This window comes from Dermacentor albipictus, chromosome 6, assembly GCF_038994185.2.
Source record: "Dermacentor albipictus isolate Rhodes 1998 colony chromosome 6, USDA_Dalb.pri_finalv2, whole genome shotgun sequence".
Classification (NCBI taxonomy): domain Eukaryota; kingdom Metazoa; phylum Arthropoda; class Arachnida; order Ixodida; family Ixodidae; genus Dermacentor; species Dermacentor albipictus.
The window spans coordinates 131,494,600-131,520,261 of record NC_091826.1 but is presented as its reverse complement, the minus strand read 5'-3'; the positions used below and the strand labels follow the sequence as shown (position 1 = coordinate 131,520,261).

Below are 25,662 nucleotides of genomic sequence, written 5' to 3'. Positions count from 1 at the left end.
GTAGTGGAGGACTCCGGAAATTTCGACCACCTGGTGTTCTTTAACGTTGCACCTAAATCTAAGTACAGGGGTGTTGTCGCATTTCACCCCCATCGAAATGCGGCCGCCATGGCCGGGATTGGATCTCCAGACTTCGTGCTCACCAGCCCAACACCATGACCACTAAGCAACCACGGCGGGTGGAGGGCACGGAAAACGACAGCGTAGTAAACGTGGTAAACACACCATGTCGATATTGGTGCTGCGCGAAATGCTGCTGATGCCTTACCGCACTGTTATTTCATGCGTACAGCACTCCTTAGCCAGCCGTTCACGGAAGACCCCTAGTGCTATTTCACACAATGCAAACGGTTGCGCGCGTAGATTGTCTGCTGGCGCGCATTTATCTCGGATTTGTACTCAACAGAACTACGATTGTTTTTATCTGCCGCGTGTTCCCAGTTATTTATTTTTTCACTTTGTAGTTCCGTGCGGCGTATGTAAACAAATGCTGGCGCACATGTGTCCATGAAGCAAGGAGTTTGCACGATGACGCGTTGGCTGAACCATCACTTGAACTTGCTTTATTGCGCCGGATATCGGTAAAAAAGATAGCAAACCTGGCCGGGGTACTTATCGCCTGCTAGATGGGTCGGTGTGCCAACACGGTAGGCATCGCGTCTGGCCGCAGCTTCTTCACGAGTGTTCCAAACTCGGCGAGCACGCGCAAATTGTCGTTGTAGTGGTCTAGCGCCAACCGTTCCAAAACCTAAACAAAAGCGTCAGGTGAGCGCCAGTCCTTCCTGCCCCCATTCATCTCCGAAGCGGACTCCTTGGGGAACCTGACGTACGATACGGAACTCTGCTTGCACCGTTCGCTCTTTCACCCCAAAAGGCTACATAGGCGCCACCGCTGTGGCATTGTTTCAGCCGCTGCAAGGTGAACAATTCCAACGACAAGCTGAACAAAGCAATGTTTGCCGTATGCGTGCATGGATGAAACACGAATTCTGTGCCAGAATAAACATTCTCGCTCACAAGTATGCAGCCTATGATGTTCCTCGACTGCTATCCCCTCCCCCCCCCCCCCGCGCTCGAGTGTAACATAAAATATTCAATTACAAATTACGTGCTAGCTGGATGCGCTCGAGTTTTGCCAAGGTGTTCTTGAACGAAGAAGGAATATTTTACACCATATAGATTATGATCGAAAATTGCGTGTTGTGCCCTCTCTAAGGCATATTCTATAAAGGATCACGTGCATGTCATCAGTCCGGTAATTGAGAAATCTGCCAAGTACGGTCAACCACTCTATCTGGCTCTTATAGATTATGAAAAGGTATACGATTCAACAAATACCAGAATTCATAAAACCATTGTGTTATCAAGATGTACAGGAGGCAAACTTGAATATTCATCTTGACAAATATGTACAAAGGTTCTACAGCTACCTTGGTTGTAAAAAAAAATAGAACGTTGCTTTTAAAAAAAGGGGGGGCGGGGGTCAGGCAAGCAGACAAAATCTCGACATTGCTTTTCACAGCATGCTTGAAAGATATATTGAAGCTATTAGACAGCAGGGAGGAATGGCGGTGAATATTACAGCAACATTTGCTTTGCAGGTAACATTGTCCTGCTCAGCAACACTGAGGACGAACTACGACAAACGATTGAATACCTTCATCGAGAAAGTGAAAGAGTAGGGTTGAAGATCAATATGTAGCATGCAAAGATAATGTTCGGTAGCCCGACAAGAGAACAATAATTCATGATCGCCAATCAGCCTCTAAAAAAGAGTATGTGTATCTTGGCCAATTACTCACAGGGGATCCTGCGCATTAGAACAAAATTTATAAAATAAGTTGGGGTGGAGTGCATGTTACAGGCACAACCAACTCCTGACTGGGAGCTTACCACTGTTATTTAAAAAAAATGTGAACAATCATTGCCTTCTGCCGGTGCTAACATGTGGGAAAAAAGATGGAGGGTATCAAAGGAGCTCGAGAACAAGGACCGCGCAGAGTAATGGAATAAAAAGAAAGGTTATGCGTAACGTTAAGCGACAGAAAGAGACCGGTGTGCCTCAGAGAGCAAACACGGATAGCCGATATTCTGGTTGATATTAACAGAAAAAGACAGAAGCTGGGCAGGCCATCAAGTGCACAGGGTTGACCATTACAGTTACAGAAATGGTGGCAAGGGAAAGAAAATGCAGCCGAGGACGGCAGAAAATTTGATCGGGTGATGAAATTAGGAAATCTGCATGCACAGGTTGGAATCAGCTGGTGCAAAGCAGGGGTAATGGGAGATGGCTGGGTGATGCCTTCGTTCAGCAATGGACATAAAAATAGGCAGCTGCTGCTGATGATGATGCACAGTTGTGCTATGTGGTCATGTATTTATGTAGATAGTGTATGCTACTACATTTATAGTTCTAACTTGGATTATTTACCTATATACCTACATAAATTCCCACCGGCACTACCTGTGCTGCCACGTCTATGAAGCTGCATAAAAAGTCATCCTCATAGACGAGCTGTATAGTATTCATGCTATTCTGTTGCGCGATGCTTTGTTTCCTCTACATGTTTTGCTCATTTTTCTGCAAAGCACTTACCGGAAGCGTAATGTTTCTCGCAAGCATGGGCTTTGAGCATCAGTACTTGATAGTGTTAAAATAATAAAATGGCACAAAAATATCATAACTTTTTTGTTTTGCTTTTTTTCGGTTGCTGACAGTTTTTTATGGCTACTAATATCTTAGCATACATTGCGAGAAGCCGTCAGAACCTTGTAACGAGTAAATGTCACGACCTTTTTCCTAACAGTGCCGTTGTAGCTCTGTTTCAGAGCATGGCATCTGCCCTGTTTGTTTCACTGCATGTGCCGTCTGTGCTGCTTGCCATACGGCACATTGCTGCCAGCTAGAGGTGCTCCAATGCTCAAAATTTTGAAAATATTCCGGTATTAATTTCTATTTCATTCGTATTCCATTCAAAAATTTGCTAGCCCTTAATTTTTGAAGTATAAAAGGATATAGTCACACGCAAGTTGTGACTGTGTCGAATGATCCTGCTGGAGAAAACAGGAGCCGCGGGTGGTGTCACCACTGATTATGAAAATGCATGGAGCCGCTATCTATTATTTAGTTATTCACTAATGATACCTCGTCTTCAGGTGTTTGTTGTCTCTGATTAGACAAATAAATTTATTGTTAGGTTTAGTTCAGTTTGTTTCGTTTTGGTTACAGTCATTGTGCGACAGACGCGGTAATCTTTCACCAGTATCTCATTTACAATCTCTTCGGTTGATCAAGTGCGGTTGTGAACGACTTACGTGTAGGACATAATGTAATTAAGGCTGTATTCGTGTTGTGTGTGTGAGAAAACAAATGCATGGCAAACATTTTACTTTGTTTACAAATGAGAAGATATCCAACAATGGATTGATCTTTGGAGGTCGTTTTCTCGAATATATGTAATCGTTTCGATTCGAATAATTTGCTGTTCGAGCACATTTACTGGAAGAACTATCACGGCTATCAAGCTATGGTAACTGAAGAAAAATTTGCATGTATGCAGCGTTTGTATGGGGACAAAGTCATCTAGTGATAGGAAGGCTTGTTTATCGTTCGCTATGTGTCTTACTTACTTTGAGCCAAATGGTGGAATGGTGCTGTTGATATTTATTATTTGCTTGACTCGTGAGTCGGTGCGGAGGTGCAGTCATCTTATAAAATTATACTCCCGTGATTGAGAATAGACGTAAGCAAGAAATGACATCCGGCAAAGCAGATTAGTTGATGATACTAGCCACAATCTTAAAATGGGCGAAGTGCATGCTCGCAGCGAAACACCCCACCGCACCAGGCCATACTGTGCACTGGTCCACATTGAGGCTGCCCAGGTAGAAGAAGAAACGTGGCTGTAGCAGGCAGCCAAAGACGCCAGGGAGACAGAGCGCACTGCCCAGCTAGAAGCAGAATGAAGTATGGGGTTTTACGTGCCAAAACCTACACTTGCATATGAGGCACCCCATAGGGGGGGGGGGGCACCCCGCAATAATTTTGACCACCATTTTACCATTCCCCCGTTGCATGGGACATGGGTGTTTTTCCATTTCGCCTCCATTGAAATGCGGCGGCCGCGGCCGGTATTTGATCTCGCGACCCGTGCTTAGCAGTACCAGTACAACACGATAACCGCCAAGCCACTGCGGCGAGTAGAATCCCTGAAGGATGCATTACGCAGTGTGGCGCCATCTCTCGAAGCGACGCAAAGTCCCGCCGCGGAACTCACGAACCGCTGGCGTTTGAAAGCGTAAGCAACCCTGTCTCAGCGCCACAAGATGAAAATGAAGTCTATGGTGCCCTGCATCTGACTTTTCAACATGGCTATTAGAAATGACAAATAACGCATCAGCGTACTAGAAGTTACATCTTGAGCGATATTGTGAACAAACACTAGGAATAACTCGGAAGCAATATTTTTTTAGCAAGTTTGCTATGTAACTAGCGTATGCTATGCGGTGCTCTACAAAGCGCTTGCCCGGATGTTGTCGTTTGACTGCCCGGATAACGGCTCTGGCTTTTGGCTTAATGTCACTTGAAGGTTGTCGACAATGAGAGCTAAAAGCCCTTCATGATTAAAAATTTCCTAATTTTGAGCTTGTGTTCACAAAGATGTTGCGCAGCAAGGGATAAAAACGCGCTTTGACAAAAGCATAGCACGCATGACACGCATGCGGAAATGGACACTGACTGCTGGAGGCTGCGTTTACATTTCCTAAATTTCTAATTGCCTTCAAGTAAAACCTTAACAGATCGCACTTGCGACTGCCTGTTAGAGGATGTGGCAAAAATGTCAACCTTGCCTTGATATTACACCTAAACCGTCGAAAGAAGAAGTCATTCAATACCGCGAGGATTGTCAGCTCTCCGCGGGTGTCGCCTAATTTTGGGGGCTGTGCCGATGAGCCGCGCTGGTTTTCAACATTCAGGGTTTTGCATCATTTCTGGCGAGCGGCAAAGGCGGCGTCACCTTTTTCGCTAATGGTACCGAAAACCTCATATTTTTGGAGGTGTTGATGACGTATCCATTCGCATTTCCAACGTAAAATTGCACATGGAGGTGGCCATATGGGTAACTTGTCTAAAACCCGAATTTTCACGCAGCCCAATATAGTGTTGGATTGCCCATTAAAGCAGCGCGATGAATACGCTGTAACTACACGAATTTTCTTTGCTCGCATTCACAGAAACCAAGCAGAATTAGTGACCCGCCACTGTGGTGCTCAAGACCTGTCGTTTGCAGTGGGCGCCTCCAGCGGAATGGAAAGCTGCTGTTGCCCTCCAGTCGTATAGTGCCGCTGCTTCTTGCGAGACCAAACGAATATGTCGATTATTAGATAGTACTAGTACTGTAAGATAAATTACCATGCAAAACGGTATATTTATATTGGCACGCATACATTTTAGGAAACCACTTACAGTTGAGAAAAACTGCCGGGCACTTAAAGAAGTATTCGGCGCACTCCTTTACAAGATGTGCTTTGTACGTGCTTTCTTTCTTTTCGTATGCTTTGAAGAACAGCCTCATTAATGCGGCCAGTGATTAATCAAACGCGTTCCCAGGTAACGAGAGAAGTGCGTGAGCGTGATAAGGCAAAGCATCCGCACGAGCAATTTTTATTGGACGTCATTGCGCTCAAATGACTGGAAGTGAGCGGTGTCAAAAGCCAGAGGACGTTCCATTAGTGGTGTCTTTTACGGCGAATATGCAAACGGATTTACTTGAAAAGGCGCCTCGCAGTGATGCGATGGTGCATGAATTGAGGAGGTGCCGGCTGCTCTGGCAACTATTGCCAAATGTTGCGTAACTTTAATAGCGGCCGGCTCCTAGCATATTCTTAATGAAAGTGTGTACCATAAAGCTTGCAAAAGGATGGATAGGTGGGCTAGTTGATGATGCAAAATAGTAAAAACTTAGAGCTCTTCAAAGACAAAGGATATAGAAGAAGAAACACAAATCACACGCGCTCACTAATACCTGATGTTTAATGCACATATAGGAAAATGCATATATAGAAAATGTGCGCTTCGCGCATGACAATACAAGGTGCAGCATGCATTTTCTATATGTGTGTTTTTCCATACGTGCATTAAACATCAGTTATGAGTGAGCGCGTGTGGTGTGTGTTTCTTCTTCTACGTTATTGTGTTTTAGCACTCTGATTTTTATCATAATGCCATGAAGCTTCTTACGAGGCACGTACCCAGGTGATGGGGGGACCAGTGGGCCCCCCCTCCCCTAAAAAAAAAAAACTCAGTCCAAGATTGGCAGGCATTCTGATGGGTCTGGGTGATAGGGCTAAATGGTGTCAACGGTGTGAGAAGGATTACGGTCATAAAAAGGATAGAAGGGGAGAAACCCGTAGTAGCTTGCGTTACGGAATTGCAGGCGTAGGTGACCAAAGAAAGAACAACGTCCCAATTGAAGTGGCCGGATGCGATGTACAGTGCTCACGGAATGAAACGCGTCAATTTAGTGCTAAGTAATGCGCATACTTTCGTTTCAACCGGCTGGAGTTCGTGTCACATCGACGTAATTCTGGCGCGTACACTTACATTGGGGTCCTCGTCACCTTTGGTGACCAAATTATTAGCGACATGACATGGTGCTCCCGCGTACATCGCACATATGTAGGGTTCTACTAAATGTTCCGTGTCCCATTTCATTCCGTGAGCACTGTACATAGCGAGCATGTCACCAAGGGTGCGATCGAAGCGTTCAGTAGGTTTGCGGGTCGTAGGCGGTGCACGGGCGGTGAACAATAGCGTATTCAGCAAGCAATTTTTCAACGACTTTAGGCAAGAAGGCGCGGCTTCGGTCACTGAGGAGTTCACGATGGCCTCCATTGCGAAGCACTAAACGGCGGCGCACTACAAAGGTGGCGATTTCTTGCACTGTAGCGACTGGGAGGGCAGCAGTCTCTCCATTGCGTGTTATGTGGTCGGCGGCAATTATTCCACCGGTCGCCGGACGTAGACAAAGGAAGTGGAACATATAAATCGACACCGATACAATCAAAAGGTTGAGATGGGCAGAGAAAGGGTGGAGCTCACTGGCTCGGAGGTACGGCAGAGATTTCCGTGGCTGACATTCCCGGCAAGAGCAGACAAAGTTCCGAACAAAGGTCTACATCCCCCGCCAGCGGTAGCGGCACCGAAGGCGCTCACACGTCTTGAAGATGCTGGTGCGGCAACACGAGGGGCCCACGTAGAAAGAGGAACAGATGTCTGATCTCAAGGCTCTCGGGATGACGAGTGACCATGTACGCCCCTCTAGTGCATATTTGCATCGGTACAGGAGCTGATCACGGATCGCAAAATGAGGAACTTGGCGCCCAAATGTTCGAGAAGCTGGAACTGTTGAGGTACCCGAGAGAAAGTCGAAAACGGATGCAATCCAGGGGTCACTGTGTTGTTCGGCAGCAATAGTGTCAAAGTCAAGAGACGACAACATGCGCTCACAGGGGGACTCACGAGTAGCCTCTAGCGAGAGTGATGAGCGGGAAAGAGCGTCAGTGTCGGAATGCTTCCGCGTGGAGCTATATACCACGCTTATGTCGTACTCCTGGATTCGCAAAACCCAGCGAGCGAACCGGCCAGATGGGTATTTTAATTTCGAAAGCCAACACAACGCATGGTGGTCTTTCACTGCGTCAAAGGAGCGGCTGTATATAAGGGCCAAACTAACCAAGCGCCTCGACGATGTCCGAGCAATCCTTTTCTGTGACGCTGTAATTGTCCTCCGCCTTGCTCAGCGTGCGGCTCGCATAACCCACGACGTATTGTGCCTGACCAGCATGACGCTGAGTGAGAATAGCGCCTAGGCCTACACCGCACGCGTCGGTATGTACTTCGGGAGGAGTTTAGGGTGAAAGTGGCGGAGAATAGATGGCGTCGTGAGAAGACGGCGCAAGGTAGTGAACGCATGGTCGCAAGCAAGGGACCACGATGAGAGGTCTTTGGCGCCACGAAGCATTTGCGTGAGGGGTGTTAGTATCGGTGCAAAATTTCGAACGAAGCGCCGGAAATAAGAGCATAAGCCGATGAAACTGCGAAGTTCTTTCGCCGTAGTCGGCTCAGGAAACGCAGAGACGGTCCACAATTTTTCAGGATTTGGAAGAATGCCATCCTTGGACACAACGTGGCCGAGGATCGTCAACTTGCGTGCGGCGAAGCGACATTCCTTGAGATTAAGCTGCAGACCGGCGTTGGTTAAGGAACTCAGCATGTGCTGAAGGCATTGCAGGTGTGTTGCGAAAAGAGGGGCGAACACCATTATGTCGTCAATGTAACATAGATATACATTGCCTTTAAGGCAGCGCGAAACGTTATCGTTCATCCTTTCGGGTGTAGCAGGTGCGTTGAAAAGCCCGAAACTCGTATAGGCCGTCTGGTGCAAGAAAAGCAGTTTTTGGGTGATCGGCCTCCGCCGTCGGGAACTGTCCGTAGCCTGACTGCAAGTCCAATGAAGACAAGTGCTCGGCTCCTTGTAAGCAGTCCAGACGATCATCAATGTGCGGGAATGGGTAAACATCTTTCAGCGTGATCTTGCTCAAGCGCCGAAAATCTATACAAAAGCGTATGGAAGCGTCTTTCTTTCTGACAAGTACCACAGGAGAAGTGCATGGGCTCTCTGAAGGTTTAATTACGCCTCAACTGAGCATGTTGTCGACCTTGCTGGCAATGGCGCGGCGTTCCGCAGCGGATACGCGATACGGACGTTGGCGCAGTGGTGAGTGGGAGCCTGTGTCGATGTGTTGCTGGACTGTTCATGTGCGACCTAAGAATACTCGTGCGACGTCGAAAGAAGTTGGAAAGTGCTGCAGAATGGTCAGAAGCTGGGATCGGTGCGAGGGTGTCGGATCCTCGGCGATGAAAGGGCTGAAAACATCCGTAGATGTTAGATCAGGAGCAGAGAGGGTGCTCAGGTCAAGGACAGCCGTAGGGGACGCCTCGTCGGGGACAGATACAATCTTCACAGAATCGATGGTCTTGGCGTGGCCTAGGCATTCGTGACGAAGCAATATGAGCAGGGATGAAAGCGTGCTATAAACGTGCGTTGTGCTGAAACCGTCGGCGAGGTCAAGAGTAGCAAAAGGCACAGGAATGGCTTTCCGGGTAAAGAGGTTGGATGGCGTGAAGAAGACTATTCGATCGTAGACAGCACCACATGAGACAGGTACAAGTGCTCACGAGCATGGCGGTATATCGGTGTCTTCCTTGACGAGAAGTTTAGCAGAAAAATGAGAATCAGTGAAGGTGAGGTCACGGAGCTGGGTGAATTGAACCTCAGAGCGAGCACAATCGCATATAGCGTTGTGGCAAGAGATAAATTCCCAGTCTAGAATAATTGCGTGGGAGCACTATGAGAGCACTACACATTATAATGTGCACATAATGTCTTGAATCAGGACACGGGCTGTACAGGCTGCGGTTGGTTCGAATGGTTGAGCACTTGCAGTCCGAACCGACAATCCAGAAGGAGGTGTCGTTACCTTACAAGTGATCGGAAAAATCTGACATCCAAAAACAGAAACAGCTGCGCCGGTATCAACAAGAGCGACTGTAGCAATACCTTCGACAAACATGTCAATAACATTAGCAGGTAAAGAACGACGACTTCGGCATTTCGAAACTTGTGCAGTTCTTGCCTCGGGAGCTGTGTCGTCTAGTTTCCTAGTTGTTAGAGTCGGGCCGACGACGCATCAATGAAAGTGACCGGTGACGTGGGCATGGCGAGGGGCGATGGTCGAAGAGAGGACGATCAGTCAGAGTACGTGATGGCGATGGGTCGGATGGAGTGTAATCTGTATTGGAGTCGACCGAATATCGAAGCGCCCGAAGAACATTAGCGTTTGTTTGCACCCGGCGGCAGAACCTTGCGACGTGTCCGGGTGCCTACGTACAAAGAATATAGGCCGATTACAGTGCGTGCGCCACGGGTTGGCCACAGAAGTGTTAACCCAGGAGTTGGGAGGAGAAAGGTGGCACACGGGCTGCTGAAAGGGTCGTATCGGCTCTTGGCGTATTCTGGCAGCTACCGCAGCGTAAGTTAGCGGAGCAGCTGCAAGCGGCTGCTGGGGAGCAACCGGTAGTGCGTCAGCCACTACTCTTTGAATGACGTTGCTCAGAGCAGATGACAAATGACTAGCAGGCTCCTGGGCGAAGGGTGCCAGGGAAAGCTGTCGTGACTTCTTCGCGGCCAAAGCGTTGATCTGCGTGATCACTAACGCCTGGTCAAAACCAATAGCCACGCTGGAGAAAGACGCATCGGTTGTAGGAGGAGGCCTCGTCCGAGCTGGCTGTTTGCGTAGCTCATCGTAGCTCTGACAGAGGGCGATAACGTCGGCAACAGTGTTCACTTGGTTGGCGAGTAGAATTTAGAAAGCATCATCATCAATTCATTTCAGGATGTGGTTAATCCGGTCCGCTTCCGACATGGCGGCATTGACGCGTTCACATAGATCGACAACGTCCTCTATGTTACTGGCGAATGTTTCACCCCTGTCCTGTGCGCAAGTGTGCAGACGCTGGTCGGCTCGTAGTTTGCTGACGGTGGTACGGTTAGATACTTCTTTAAAAGCCGCCTTGAACTTACACCACGTTCATAAATCCACCTCATGGTTCTTGAACCAGGGGTTGAACATGCCCATGAGATAGAACCGACGTTTGTAAGCTTGGTTGGCTCATCTACTTTCTTATGAGCGCTAGCCCGCTCGTAGGACGCAAGCCGATCTTCAACGTCGTTGTCTTCCATCCCGCTGAAGATGGTAGGATTCCGCTGGCGAATAGCGCCAGCGCAGAGAACAGGCGGCGACAGCGGCGTCTGCTGGCTAGTGTCTGGCTTGGCGGACGGTAGCGCCCGAGTGCGGAGTTTTAGGATGGTAGAGGCGAAAGGGAACCAGTACCTTCATCAATTATAAAGGAGGCTTATTAGACGACGGACCGGTGATGGGTAGAGCACTTCACCGAGCACACTCTCTAAGCTCGAGCATCTGCGGCACGCGATGCTGTTGGCAAACCTGCTGTCTACGTCGATGCGTTCTTCTGCATTACACTGCCTTTTTCACGCCTTTTGAACGGCGGTGGGTATCGGCATCTCCTGGGGTGAGGAGGCCAGTTTTCTCATCAATTCGCTGCTTGCGCGATCAACTCGAGATGCGTTCAGTTGGCACCATCTATTGCAACGCTCACGCGCATCGCTGTTGCTTCGATAGTTCAACATTCTTTGTTTAGACTGACCGAGTGACCACGAAAGGAATTCACTTTGTAGTCAGATGGTTTCCATGCTCGTGGAACGAATTGCAGCCGAAGACAATGCCAATTGCGTTTAACGTTTCCTTTTGCTTCATTATTTCTTCGAGTGACGGCTCGCCGCGACGCTCGCATGTCCTCGGAGTCATATACCCCTGGTATAGGTTAGATAAGGTGGAAAATAAAATCATGTGGAACAGCGTCCATGATCACACCCTGCAGTAACAGTTAAACCCATAAACATAGTGAAAGTCACCCGTTACCTCGTCAGGTTCTTCCCCAATTGTAAAGCACTTTTAGTGCAAAATTTGACAACTCGAAGCAAGAGTCTCAAGGAGTCGAGAAATTAAGCGATCTACTCATGGACAGAGCGGAGGCAACAGCGAAACAGGAAGAAAAACGAAAATTAGCAAACTTAACCGTTGCTTCGGAAGCTATTTATGGATGAACACCTTTTTATATTAAAAGGAAGGAGAAAAAACGTCACCGGAAATGGAGAACGATACTTGTTTTGAACGACGCTTCCACCACTATCAGCCTAACCACCTGACGTAGCCACTTCTCTGCTGTGCTTATGTGGGTGTTTTTCTAACATTCCGCGGTAGATGCAGTACGTCTAGAACGAGAGCGTTTTCCTTTCTACCCGGCTGTACGGGACTGGAAGCTGCGCATCGTTACGCCACTTCCCAAATAACAATACGAGTCGGTTTTGGCACTTCACTTGGTAGTGCAATAAATGAGGGATCCTAAAGAACTGTGATTGTTCCGCAAATATATATTTCTTTCTATTTCTTCCAGTGCTAGTTAAAAAAAAGAACACCACTAGAAATCGTTGCTTTACACTTTCACTCATTTACTTGTTTTTGGTAGTGTTCTTCCTGCGCTTCATTCTTGCGCGAGTTCATTTGATGTGGTTCCTTGTTTGTCAAGCAAAGGAGAGGTCCATCTCACAGGTGTCTACATGTAAGATACACCTTAATTTATTAGTCTTTTGCGGGTTCACGCGTTTTTATGGCGAACGGTGGCCATTATTCATATTTACATTAGTAAAATTACGCCCCCCCCCCATCATTTGCAAAGGAAAGTGAGCGTGGCTTGCCCCTCCCCCCCCCCTCCAAAAAAATTCTGGGCACGCACCTGCTTCTTAGAAATATTACCAGAAGTAATCCGGGCGCTGCGATGGTTCATTCGCCGTGGAGCAACTTCGCGCTTGTGGCATCGAGATCTTTGCTTTGCTTGCCGCACTCTCACTTTTCTAAATTTGCAAGCTATTTGCTAAACACACGAAATGACTGAGTATGTACGTAATCACAAACAAATTGAGGCACTTTACCCCAATAATCTGTTGAATGTGATGAATCTTTGAATCGAGAGAAACGTTTGAAGAAAGAAGATTAGGGGGAATGCTAGTTGTAACCTTCGTGATCGCTTAATTCTTCCACCTGCCATGATGAATACAGTGCCGGAGCTTCGCCGAAAGCTCTACGGTATGCGTAATACAACACACGCATCTTACTGAGAACCGTGGTAAGGCCGATAAAAATACGCGTCTCACGAATAGAGAAGACAGCGTCATGAACACGCGCGAAATTGTTTAGCTGATGCAGCAGGACAACACACATTATCGTAACTACGATCTTTACGGCAAATGGGATTCACAGACACCTTCCAGCTTGGGTCCAACCTAAAAACACAAGAAAACCAGTAAGCTTTTTGAATTGCATACGCTGACTTCACCGTTGCATGACCTTGATGTTTTGATAAACCTTACGTAAATACGCAGTACTTTCGAAGCAAGCCGCTAAACAAGAAATAAAAGAAATTATGATACGAGCAAAATGACTTGTGGGCTTACGTGTCTCCATTGAACTGACTGCGAAAAAGAGTGAGAACAACGGTTAGTTCAAGGACATTGCTTAACACATTCATGTCTCGGGAAAACATAGCGCAGTACATTTGACTGATAGCATACGGAAAACCAAGGCTGACGACGCAAATGCTGCAAGGCACTTCCTAAGAATTTGAAGCTTACGTCGACATCAGCTACTCTTGCGCTGATCTACCTCCACACGGACACAGGCACGCAAAAAACTAAATCTAAAACGTAATCAGTTCCGCATCATAAGTCAGCCTCTCTCGCATTTAACGCAAGCTCCAAGAAGCTCCCCAACGTGCCTGCCTAAACAGAGCCACAACGAAATGATACGGTGTTACGTTGTATTATTTACTAACTTACAATGACATCACTAAATACTACTACTTGGGGCGTAGACGATTCCCACTGCCACACTTAAAGTTGAACAGGGCTCAGGCAGTTACGCTACGTTTACTGCAAACCCGGTACACCCACAATATGATTGGTTTCAGAGCCGGCCTCTCGACACAGGACACCTTGAAGCTGATAAAGCATCAGATCATCGACCGGAGCACGGGAGATACCATAGCCATCCTTGGACTAGACCTGCAGAAGGCATTCGACAATATTTCACACGAGTTCATTCTCCAGTCTATTGCCGGCCTCGGGCTCGGAAAAAGGGTCTGCGACTTCGTCCGATCCTTCCTTAGCCAGAGAACTGCCAAGCTCAAGATCGAAGGATACTTTTCGCAAGAGATCACCCTCGGTTCCCGCGGCACCCCTCAGGGCTCAGTCATCTCGCCAACATTATTTACCATCGCAATGATCAGGCTTTCTAAGGAGCTCGCGAAGATTCAAGGAATCAACCATACTATCTACGCAGATGGCATCACCATCTGGTGCGTCGGCGGGAGCGACGGCCAAGTTGAAGCCGCCATGCAGAGCGCCATCGATGCGACCGAGCGCTTCCTCCGCCCCACTGGGCTCAGATGTTCTCCATCAAAATCTGAGCTACTTCTCTACAAGAAAAGACCCAGAGGTGGCGGCCATCGTGATTGGAAACCGGCGTCCGAAAGCGAAATACGGCTTTTCACTGGTGACGGGTCTCCGGTGCCTAGAGTGGACTCACTCCGAATATTGGGGATGTTTATCGAGTCTCACGGTTCCAATGGAACCGCACTCAGAAAGATCACCGCCAAGACGGAGAGTGCTCTCGGCCTCATTCGGAGGATCGCCAACAGGCACCGGGGAATCAAGGAAGACAATCTCATCAGCATTATACATGCTTTTGTTCTCTGCCACCTTTCATACTCGGCGGCCATGCATAATTGGCATGTGGCTGAGAGGAACAAGCTCAATTCACTCATCAGAAAGGTTTTTAAGCTTTCCCTCGGCTTGCCTGCAAGCACCCAAACCGAAAACCTGTTGAAGCTCGGAGTCCACAACACGCTCGAAGAGATTATCGAGGCACAAGAGCACTCACAGCTGCTCAGGCTATCCGGCACCCCGACGGGCCGCAAGATACTCGACGAGATGGGCCTCAATCCTGTCGACCAGTGCCCTGACGCCATGCGGATTCCCAGCGACATCAGGTCTCAACTGCACATCGCGCCCCTGCCCCGCAATATGCACCCCGCAAACAACGTCGGCAGACGTCGGGCCAGGGGTAGAGCTCTACTCGAGCATGTCCGCAATAACCACATTGAGACAAGCTTCGTGGATGCCGCGGCATATGTCCAACAAGAGGCATTCGCCGTCTCCATTGTAGACTCCAATTCAAGGGTCACTTGCTGCGCTACGGTACGCACTTCAAGGCCCGTGGTAGCCGAACAGGTTGCAATCGCGCTGGCTGTGCTCGATGGTCGCAGAGAGGCAATATATAGTGATTCCAAGGCAGCCATTAAGGCCTACCCAACCGGTATGGTCTCCCCCCAGGCCCTCCGCATTCTCCAAAGCGCCAAAAGTATCTCTCTGCATTCTTTATTTTGGTTTCCCGCTCACTTGGGGTCGATTCAGGGTTCTCCCTCTAACCCTAACGACGGCGCACACGAGGCCGCGCGAGGACTCACTGACCGCGCCGCCTCAGCAGTCCCTCAGCCCCGCGGGGAACCCTTGCTTACGTTTAATGAGATCACCACGCACTACTATCTGTCAAGACGGGTCTTCCCCCTCCCGCATCCCGCCATATGTAGGGCGCGGGCGGTTACCTTTCGACTTTTACAAGCCCGTGCGTACCCTAACCTCGCGGTTTTTCATGCCATATACCCCGAAAGATATCCCAGTGCGGACTGCCCTGCCTGTGGACTAAGGGCAACATTGGACCATGTGCTGTGGGAGCGTGAAGCCATCGGTTCCTCCTTCAGCGAGGATAGGTGGGCTGCGCTCTTGGGCAGCCCCGAACTCAATGACCAAACCCTGGCCGTCCAGAGTGCCCGCGATCGGGCCGTCAAGTTCGGCTTGGCGGTCCCTACGTGGGACTAGCCGGGTGGCGCGGGGTCTCCCCTGCGTCTTCTCTGGACCAAAATAAGGTTACTTCACTCACTCACTGCAAACCCGGACGAACCGGACTCCGTATTTAATAAATAAAATTCACCCCAAAGAGAAATCAGGAAAGAATGTAACGTGTGCGATGGCATCATTGACACCAGACACACGCTGGCGGGCGTTGCCGCGACTCTCGCCGACCCCGAAGAAAAAAAGCTTTACTGGCACAAGATGATATCAAGCTCTTCATACCAAGATCAACTATGGGCTATCCAGAGGGTCCACAATGGCGCCACAAGGCTCGGCCTGACAGTACCGACGTGGACGCGGCCCGCCTCGGTCTGAAAAGACTGGGCTTCAGGACTCTAATAAAGTTTTGTGAATGAATGAATGTACGTGGTATTATGCGGTGGACCATAGCTGTTTGCCAGCCTCGCTGAACCAACGCATATCTTTATGTTTAAGCTATTTAAAAGAGTTTCAGCACACATCTGTCGTGTTCCTTTCAAATTGTTGTCCTTCTTTATTTTTGAGGCGGGGGAGGGGGAGGCGTCAGTTTTGTCGCAAGTGTGCATACGGAAAGTTTCAGTGTTGCCACAGCTAGATAAACATACGCATTCAGGAAAAAAATACTTTGCGCTTGAACGTACGCTGATAGCGCCTTCTTGCTAGACCATCAAAGTGCGTGTAGCCAGCACCTAATATAGAGCGCCATCCTTCGGCGAAGTCCTCGACGACTTGATAATTCCGGTGCCCCAACAAGCCATCAGAAACATTAGCCTTGCTGCTCGCATTCTCGCTGATGTAGAATGACTACCAGTGACACCGCTCGCTACCGACCATAGTGTCAATGATGGTAAAAAAAAAACACTGATGGTTTCTCGAATGCGTTCGGCAGTAGAGGCAGTTCAATGCTCTTTACATTTCATGGCAGTAGTAGCTGTTTCTGGGTCTTCTAATGTCTGCCATGGGGCAAACGTCAGTGTCCACAGGAATTGTCAAAGGCTGGAATGAACGTTCGAAGCTTTCAGCTCATAACTGCTCATTCCTCGCGACACGCCTACCACAAAAGGGAGCTGCAGAACACCTGCGGTATTCCTCATTTTCGCCATAGAAATCTATCTGGAAACCACGTCACTGCTTCGACATATCGGCTTTGTCCAATCGCCTCCTCCTGTCGGCCTTGGATCATAGTCGCAATAAGTAGCCGTGTGGGTGGCATCGTTTGCGCATGTGGATTGCCTGATGAGACCGAAATATGTGCCCCTAAACGCTGGCTCTGCCTCGTCAGTCTACGCATGCCTAACTTATGGATCCGACCTGCGCAGGCACGTGGTATTAAGCTCTGATCCGGAAAAGCCACACGAAAATCTTGCTGGGGCGCTGAACAGCGCCACCCACATTGTTGTTTGAGCCGGGTAGATGGGTAATGTAACAGAGTGTCTCGTTACCCTACAAGGTTTACCAAACATACCCTGTCGCATTACGTGTTACGGCAGCATTCTACCGTGCCACCCATGCACGTGCCCGAGTCTCACCGATGTTTTCTTCCCGGTGACAGGTCAGCCATACGCATCAGACGACACAATGGAGACACAAGTGCTGGTTGCGGAAGGCAAACAGTACCGTGCTCAAGCAGTGATGCCGTGTAAAACGGCGTGTGAGCGTAGTCAGCAGCCGGCACACCCACACAGTTCGCTTTGAGACAACGCCTGACAGTCGTGATAGCGAAATTTTGTCATGTAGCCAGTTCGTGTTGTTGTCGTCCATGAAAGAAGACCCACCACATCAAATCTTTCCGGATGAATAGTGCTAATGCCATCAGGCTGCCTATATTGAAGGGAGGAATATGCCTCCTTATGGCTTGCTAGATGACCAAGTTTCTTTTTATAACGTATCCAAGCGCCCTATTCAACGAAGAGCTCTGCTCATCCGGGATACTACACGTAGTCTATACTCCAGCATCGGCGTCTAGGTCCGCGACGGCATCGCCTGCTTGCCTTTCAGTGCCAAGGGTCACGCGGTTGTAATTGAAGTTAATCTATTCTGTGGTGTAGCAACTGCAGTAACCATCAAAAGCGCTAACGGTTAATCTCCATCGGCATCATTGCTATTTCACATAAATTCACCCAGCACCAACCGGTTTTACAACGAAACTGTAGAATGCTTGTTAACTGAGATAAAGTCACATTAGTATGGGAAAGGTCTGGCCGTGGGCCTTACTCCTCCAAAATGTTACCGGCTCTCACACATGTCTGTCTTTGCTTGAGCATTCTGGTGTTTAGTGCTATTACGTGTTCACGTCTTCTTGTGGCGCCATTTCAAAAAAAAAAAAATAAAACCATACTAGCTCGCTAAGGCCGACGCTTCTACTTTACCTCAGCATTCGTACCACCAATGCTGCAGTATACCTTGGCCTCCCATAATGACTGCGGTGTCTGTTGGGGACTGCTACCCCTCAGGCGTACGTCAAGCTGCTTTCTTGACGCAATCAGGCCAAGAAATGGCGGCTGTGCTAATTCGCTTTGCTCGCACTGACGTGATTTTAGTATTGTGTTTTGAGTGCTCCCAGACAGGTAGCGCTCCTCGTTTGTTACATGGCTGGTTGACTCATCGCCGTAATTTTCCGTACTATGTCCCGCACTAGCATGAACTCCAAATTGTCTACCGAAAGGCGATGCGAATAGTAACATTCCTTCCTCGCCTAACAATTATTCCTACCCTTTAAGAGGAAGCGCCGCTTAATACATTCGGCGAACTACTGTACCAACATCGCTATCCTGGGCGCTTTAAATTTGAAGTTATATCGGCTGCAAAGCATCAGCTCGTTAATTCGAATCTGCATCTCCTCCGCTGCTGTCATCTCCACCAGGACACCCCCCCGCGGAAAATGGTTCAAGTCAATGACAACCGACTGCTCGTTCCCCTGCCCTAACCCAACCACTCCCTCAGTGCTGCCACCTTCTGCCGTTATTTCTATGGCAAGAATGCGCTAGAAGTGTATGCAGATGTATGAATCGATAGCTGCATGTTGCCCGCAGGCCTTGTTTTTCCAGTTCTCTCGAATGAATGCCGCACATGATTATATTTCACGCAGAAGCACTTCTATGTGTCATAGCAGAGCTCGTAGCTTTCGGGATACCTTATGTGCTGTAACTGCTCGCATCCGCCGCAACATGCCCGATAGCCTGGTACTCTGTGTTGATTCCACGCAAGAAGATATGGAGCTGGGATGGTTTGTTCGCACTGGCGATAACAATTTAGACGTGCTGCGCCTCAATGAATGGTGCCCACGCCATGTTGTGTGGAGTGGATCCGCCACTCAATATTAACTCAGATGGCCACCCACGCTGCCTGTCATCCACGGGACGTGACACGTCCGCTACAGTGTCTTCAAGTGTCTATAGCATAAGCGTTACTCCTGCACAAAGAATCTCTCCGGTACTTTGCGCGCGCATTTATTCCTCCGCGTTTTTCGGAAATTTCGGTGGCTTAAGTGGCCGAGAAGAGGTTCCGCTCAGAACAACAGGTGTGGGCGACGCAGTGAGGTCTGCTGTAGGGGTTACGCGCACAAGTAGTACGTGCAGCCCCTGCAGTGTGAGCATCATGTGAAAACAGCTCTGCTCTAATATTTCCAGCAAAATAAGCTTGGGAGCATGGAAGTTTGCATGCACGTACCTGACATAAACGATTGTTCAGTCCCTGAAAAGAAAAATACCATCATTGTTAAAGTATAGCCGTATTTTGTCAGAAGTATAGCAGCCTCACGCATTTTTGCTGTGCCTCTAGAAGGAAACAGCTGAAAAGCAGTGTTCGTAAGTAGTACAGTATGGAAGAAATAGCTAATGTATGTACCTCCTATACAAGAACTCGTGAAATGGGCAAGTGCTCTGATTAGACACGAAGTGAACCGACGGAAAAAAGATATATTGCCATTGAGGAGAGAACTCAGTCATAGCGAGTGTCGGAAAATGCGTTTTGGCTCAAAGGGTCACCGTGAGAAAACGAAAAGTTACCAAAAATGGCAGATTTCAGTATTCTTGAAGTACAATGTTTAGAAATGCAGAAATCCGCATTGCAAGTATAAATTTGAAAGCAATATCTATACCGCAAGAAAATTAAGTTAACTTCTACATTTATCAGTTGCTTACTGCAAAATAATATTTCAATTAAAGCACAAATAAAAAAAATCCTTGCGCCTACAAGCCAAAACCACGATATGACTATGAGGCAGGCCGAGGCGGGAGACTTCGCATTAATCTTGACAGCTTCATGCCATTTAACGTCCACCAAATGCCAGCGTCGAATTGCCGCCGCCGCGGCCGGAATTTGATCGCGGGCCATCGGGCTTAGCAGTACAACGTGAAAGCCACTACGCCAACACGTCGGGTAATCTGTGAATTTGCTTGCAGCGGATAAATATAATTTCGTATCTTGAAACTTGTGTGGAGATATTATACGCTTGAGACCAGCCTTGGAGTAATATATTGACAAGAGGACCACCAGAAGAAGCAGCCAGAAACTCTAAATTTTTAATCCTCAATGCCGCTACACTCACTAAACTGAGCCTTATTTTGGTCCTTTTTCTTCATCTGTTCTTGCGTTATGTCTGTCTCAAATAACATAACATCCATCTCGCAGCACAAGGACGGGAAGTGAAGTGACATGTGGTGCAGAGTTGAAGGGAAATATGGGTAGGGCAGTCAGCCGAGCTGAGTGAAAATAGTTTATGCTTTGCTGGTGAGGATTTGGCGCGTCGTGGGAAAAGCTTCCGTGTAGAGCACGCAGATCTATTGTGTTGTTCTTTCGACTCCTTTGTTACGTCGTATTGTCTGATGTAGCCAGGAACATAGCTGCATTTGAGTATTTGCTGACGCAGTTTTAAAGGAGGACATTGGACAGTAAATTGCGACGAAACATACCCCCAATACTGTGGAGACATTGCTAGAAATCACTCGTCACAACAATTATACCTAGTTTTTGTCATTTACAGAGTTGCTTGCGGTAGCACTGCAACAGTGTTGCTTCAATGTGTTCGTCATTCGTATTGAACGCGCAAACAGAAGCATAGGCCTTGAACGCAAACATTCAAGGCTCACAACGTTTGGCACAGGTGTAGAAACAAAATGGAACTGGCACGCAGAACTGATGGCTCATCCGCCATAGCTCTTTATATGGGCTACGCGTTACGGAAAACGTGATGCTACTCATACGATCGATCATGTCCTCCAGACGACACGTCGCCTGATGGCAGACGACGCGACAGGGCGGGCGCACAAGGAAAAAATGCTGTCGTAGTAGACTTTGGGGTAGTCCTGTTGACTGCAAAGAGGAAATCATGAACACGAAGGTCACTGTTGGCGTTCGAACCGATATAGCGTTGCCTCCGCACTGTGGCAGGCGCACATGTTAAATAAATATGGAAAGTCTGAGTGCCTCCATGTGGAATTCTTGTCTTGGCATGAAGTGCGGGGGCTCAGACATCTTTTTGCACATCAGAGTACTCCTCACTTGTGAGGTAGGACCTGACGGTTAGGATGGAAGAACACAATTGCACAAAACCTTTTTACGTATGCGTGATAGCTAAGCACTCTCTTAAAGTTAAAAGGTGGATTCTCTGATAAGAATAATGAGAGATGGGAAGGCGTGAGCTCCCTTCAATGGCCCTATCGCTCTGGATGAAGTTCAGGATATTCCATGAGTACATGCGTAACGGCTAGGCTCTCTCTGCTGTGTGTGCATGTCGGTGGGTCGGTTGCAGTGAAGAATAACCTATTCTGAGCTGTTCCAGCATGACTGCGGTGAGCCTATCTAGCTGCAGTGCAGAAATTTTGTTAATTGCCGTATAAGAAGATGCAGCTTGTTTGCAACTACGTTGTTTCATACAGTTTGCCAGTGATTACGGAGTGCCTTACGCACACCAGGTTTCATGTCTATACCAGGTACTTAACGTACATCAATTGTGTCCCGATGAGCCTCTTCTCCAGCATTGCTGTCGGCCGTTTCATTGCCTGCAATGCAAGGGCGTCCTGGCTCCTGGTAAAGGAGCTCGTTTAAAACACGATTTTACGTAGCCTTGTCACTGGACAGGGCTGTGAAAACGCCAAGACAATCTGCGTACACTATGGACTCTTGTATCTTGCGTTGTACTATGTGCTCAACAGTGATCAGAATAGCGCAATCTTCTGCTGTAAAGACGCTACTATGGTAATGCAGGGTTTTAGATGTGGAGAAGTTTGGGCCATGGACTGCACATCGCACCGAAGTTGCAGACTTTGTGGCCCAGACAATGAAACGTTCCTTTCCTTCGAGCGCTTCCTCACCTTACGTGAGGCCTCCTTACAGCGAAGGACCGATGGAGGAAGCACGCGTTCTCTGAAAGCTCCCTTCACCCGTCCTCACGTAAGGAGCGGTTGCCGCATGCCTGGGTTCGAGATTATCTCTTAAAATCTTTACGCGAGCACCATTATTCTATACAAAGATTTTGTAACCTGGCACAATCTTTAAATTGAAGAGCTAATATAGAGAAGCGTGGACGCTTTCTTCTAGTTTTGTTTACTAAAGTTAAATAAAGTTGCGCATTACAGTGAAAAACTTGATGTGCTCCATCAACGCTGGCACGCCGGCGTCGTGCAACGCTTAGCAACGCCTAGCAACGCTTTCATGCCGCACGCGTGACTGAAACGAACATGCCTGGCAAGACGTACCGTGCTCGCGCTTCTCCGCAGGTGGGCGACAGCGCGCATGCGCAAGCAAACGTCACGTGGTTAAGCAGTGAGGTGAAGCGCTCGTTCAGGGCCAGGAAAGGCATAAGGACGCATGAAGGTAGCTTTGGAGCTACCTTATGCTGAGGAAGCACCATGGCAGCCTTCACTGAGGGCCCCTCAGTAAGGAAGCTTTCAGAGCGACATAAAGTAGCCTCACCGCAATGAAGGCTTCCGTACTGACGTAAGGAAGATTTCATTGTTTGGCCCTGAAGCATCAGTGAAAAAAATTCATACATCTGTAGTTGCCTGCATGGGCCGGCAAATTTTGCTGGATGAGGGCACATGGACAAGTTTTCTTCTTAAGCTCTTCAAAGGACCAGTCACATGTGATCGGACGTTGCTCCAGAAGCAGGGTGGGTTCAGCGTTGTTTCATTCCTGCAGATCAGCGAAAACTATTCCAACATTTTCTATTCCAAAACGATTCCTGCATCTGTCTGGGACCAGAGTGAAGAGATGATCATCATCAACTTCAATCTATCCAGCCGCACCGGGTGGCTCGTTTCCTTCTTTCTGATTATCACCGCAACTGCAGCGTCACTACGATGGAAGCAAGCTTATCATTACCATTGCTATCGCAACGTAGGAAAATATTCTGTATTTTCTTGTTCCATAGTAAACATTATGAGAACCCCTTTCTTAGGAATACATTGAGAACCCTTCCTTGCTACGTTTCAATTTGCATCGACCATCGTCATAATATTGGTATTCCTTCGTGCCAAACCAATAATTTTTTTCAATTCCTTCAACCCCAGTATGTCAGCAAGCTGGAATCGCCTTCCTCGATCTGTCATGGAAGTATTTAATGAACCTAAGTTCAAAGCTGCTTTAACTAACCTGCTGTTGTCATAAACACAAAATCTTCGCTTCGTAGGCATATACTACTGTTTTGGGTGTCATTTCTTGTTTTCTTTCTTTCTTGATAAGATCTCTTTACGATTTGTATGCTGTGCGGCATTTCCCCCCTTTTTTCTCTGTGTGCTGTGCGCTAGTTCTTGGTAATTTCCTCTATTGTATTGGTGTAACTGTTTCTTTCTTTGTAGTTTTATACAAATAACTGTTGTTATTTTTCGTCTTCCTCTTTATCGAATGCACTCACTCCCCGCTGTATTGCCCTTGGGCCCTAAGGGTAATAAATGGATGAATAAATAAATACATAAATAAATACATAAATAAATAAATAAATAAATAAATAAATAAATAAATAAATAAATAAATAAATAAATAAATAAATAAATACGTTTTACTGCTAACGGGAACGGCGGGACGTGTGAGGGCGGGTTTAAGTACAACTGATTTGTGGACAGATCATTTATAAGTGATTTGCGTGGATGCTTTTAAGGAAATGATTCTTATTGCATAGATGACTCCAATATATGTACGCTGATACTGCAGCGGCCACTGGTCCATCTTTGCACAATACATTTGGGCAGGGCGGGTACAAAAAGCACCATGTGCTAGGCGGATACCTTAGTGATAGGAAGGATCAAGTAGCTTAAGTGCTGTCTTTTAAGCTGGCAGCTAAAAATATATTCGTAGTCTGTGCGTGACTACCCAACACATTTAAAAAGAGATAGGAGACATTACCTATCCGTTCCCAACGATTGGTGAGATAAAATCCTTAAATGATTCATAGTTTTAAGGAATTTCAGCTTCAACTGTTTTATATGCTGGATGAAGGTTAGCTTAGCATCGAACATTACACTGAAAATTTTTCTTTTGTAATGACCAGGTTTTTCTGATCCATCGCAATGCAAGTGTCAGGATATATCCCTCTTCGTCGGGAAACAGCACTTAAGCAGTCTTTTGTTCACTGAATTTGAACCCGTCTTTGTGTGCCCATTGAGGAGCCGATTAACACTTAACTGTATCTCGCGTTCACATATAGACAGGTTCCAGATTTGAAGCTGGTTTGATGCCCGCATAGACAGAAAAGAGATCATAGGTGGTATAACCTAACGAAGAGTGTTTATTTTAGTTATGAAACGTGTGCAGGCTAGCACTCCTTGTTGTACACCGTTTTTTTGAACAAAAGTCCTCAGTAATACATTGACAATTCTTACGCGGAACTTTTCAGAAAGGGAATTTCGCACAGCGTTTAGCATATGGTCACAAATACCATACGACGACAGGTCTCCCAGAATACAGTTTCACTAGGCAGTATCATATGCCTTCTTAAGATCGAGGATAGAAAACGTTGGCTGTGTACAAATGCGTCACGTGACACGAGGAGGACAACATTATTGCTTGTACACTTCGCTGTTCGGATGCCAGATGGACCTTGGTCCAATATATCATTACGATGCAAAAAAATAGGTAAGGTGATGGTCAATCATTTTTTCAAAGGCCTTAAGCAAACGTTTAGAGAATACAATGGGTATATAAGTGTAAGCTAATAAAGGGTCTTTGACGTGTTTTAGAATTGGCGAGACTATTGCCTGTTTTCAAGCTCAAGGTATATGGCCAATAGTACATACCTTATTGTAAAGGACTAAAAGGCAGTTTAGTGTCCCATCAGGCAGACGTTTAAATATTTCATATGTTGTTGTGCCTGAACCTGTAGCCGGGCTGCCACACGAGCCTTGGGCAAGCTTGAGTGCATGGAATGGTAATGGTATGCTGTATGCCTCAGATGAAGACTTCTTTGAACGCAGATGTATATGTTGAGCTATACTCTTTCGGCGTGGGGACTTTTCGAGATAACGTTCTGAACTTCATGCACGTTCAAAGTGCTCACTAAGACTGTTTGCTTGATTTTCTCTTGTATTACCACAGACAGTAACAAGAGGAAAATAATTCGGACGCTGTCCTTTTAGCTAACGTACGCAATTGTATACATTGCGTACATCTTTGTGCGAGTTTATTAAGGATACGTAACGTGTCCAGCTTTCTCTTCTGGATTTTCTGCACGTAGGTGGTCCAGATCTTCCAGGCGCTGCGCACATAGCTTTCTAAATTTCGACCAATTTACAAAGCTGGTTCGTCGTGACATTTAGTTGTTTCTAGGAGCGATGGAATATGATCGCACCCACACTGATTATTAATCACTAGGCGTGGAATGCGTGATGCCGACCCTATGGCTAAATCTATGCATGAATACGAGTTGTGTGCAGCACTGTCAAAAATTAACTCTGCCATGTTAAGCAGACATGCTCCAAATGACAGAAGGAACTTTTCTATTGCCAAAGCTCTAGCGTCACGTCTTAAGATGCAGAAGAATGTGCTCTTAGCATTAAAATCTCCAATTATTGTAGAA

General features: G+C 47.3%; 1 protein-coding gene across 4 annotated transcripts in view; it reads right to left on the bottom strand.

The window, feature by feature from the left end:
- Window positions 1-25,662, bottom strand: part of LOC135918618 (uncharacterized) — a 440,383-nt gene that overhangs the window by 325,574 nt on the left and 89,147 nt on the right. For all 4 annotated transcript variants that reach the window (XM_065452238.1, XM_065452236.1, XM_065452237.1 and 1 more), the window contains 2 exons: window positions 19,320-19,343; window positions 13,158-13,175 (listed from right to left, as the gene is read on the bottom strand). In XM_065452238.1, the coding sequence (XP_065308310.1) occupies window positions 13,158-13,175; window positions 19,320-19,326 (25 nt within the window). In that variant the 5' untranslated portion in view covers window positions 19,327-19,343. The remainder of the gene's footprint in view (window positions 1-13,157; window positions 13,176-19,319; window positions 19,344-25,662) is intronic.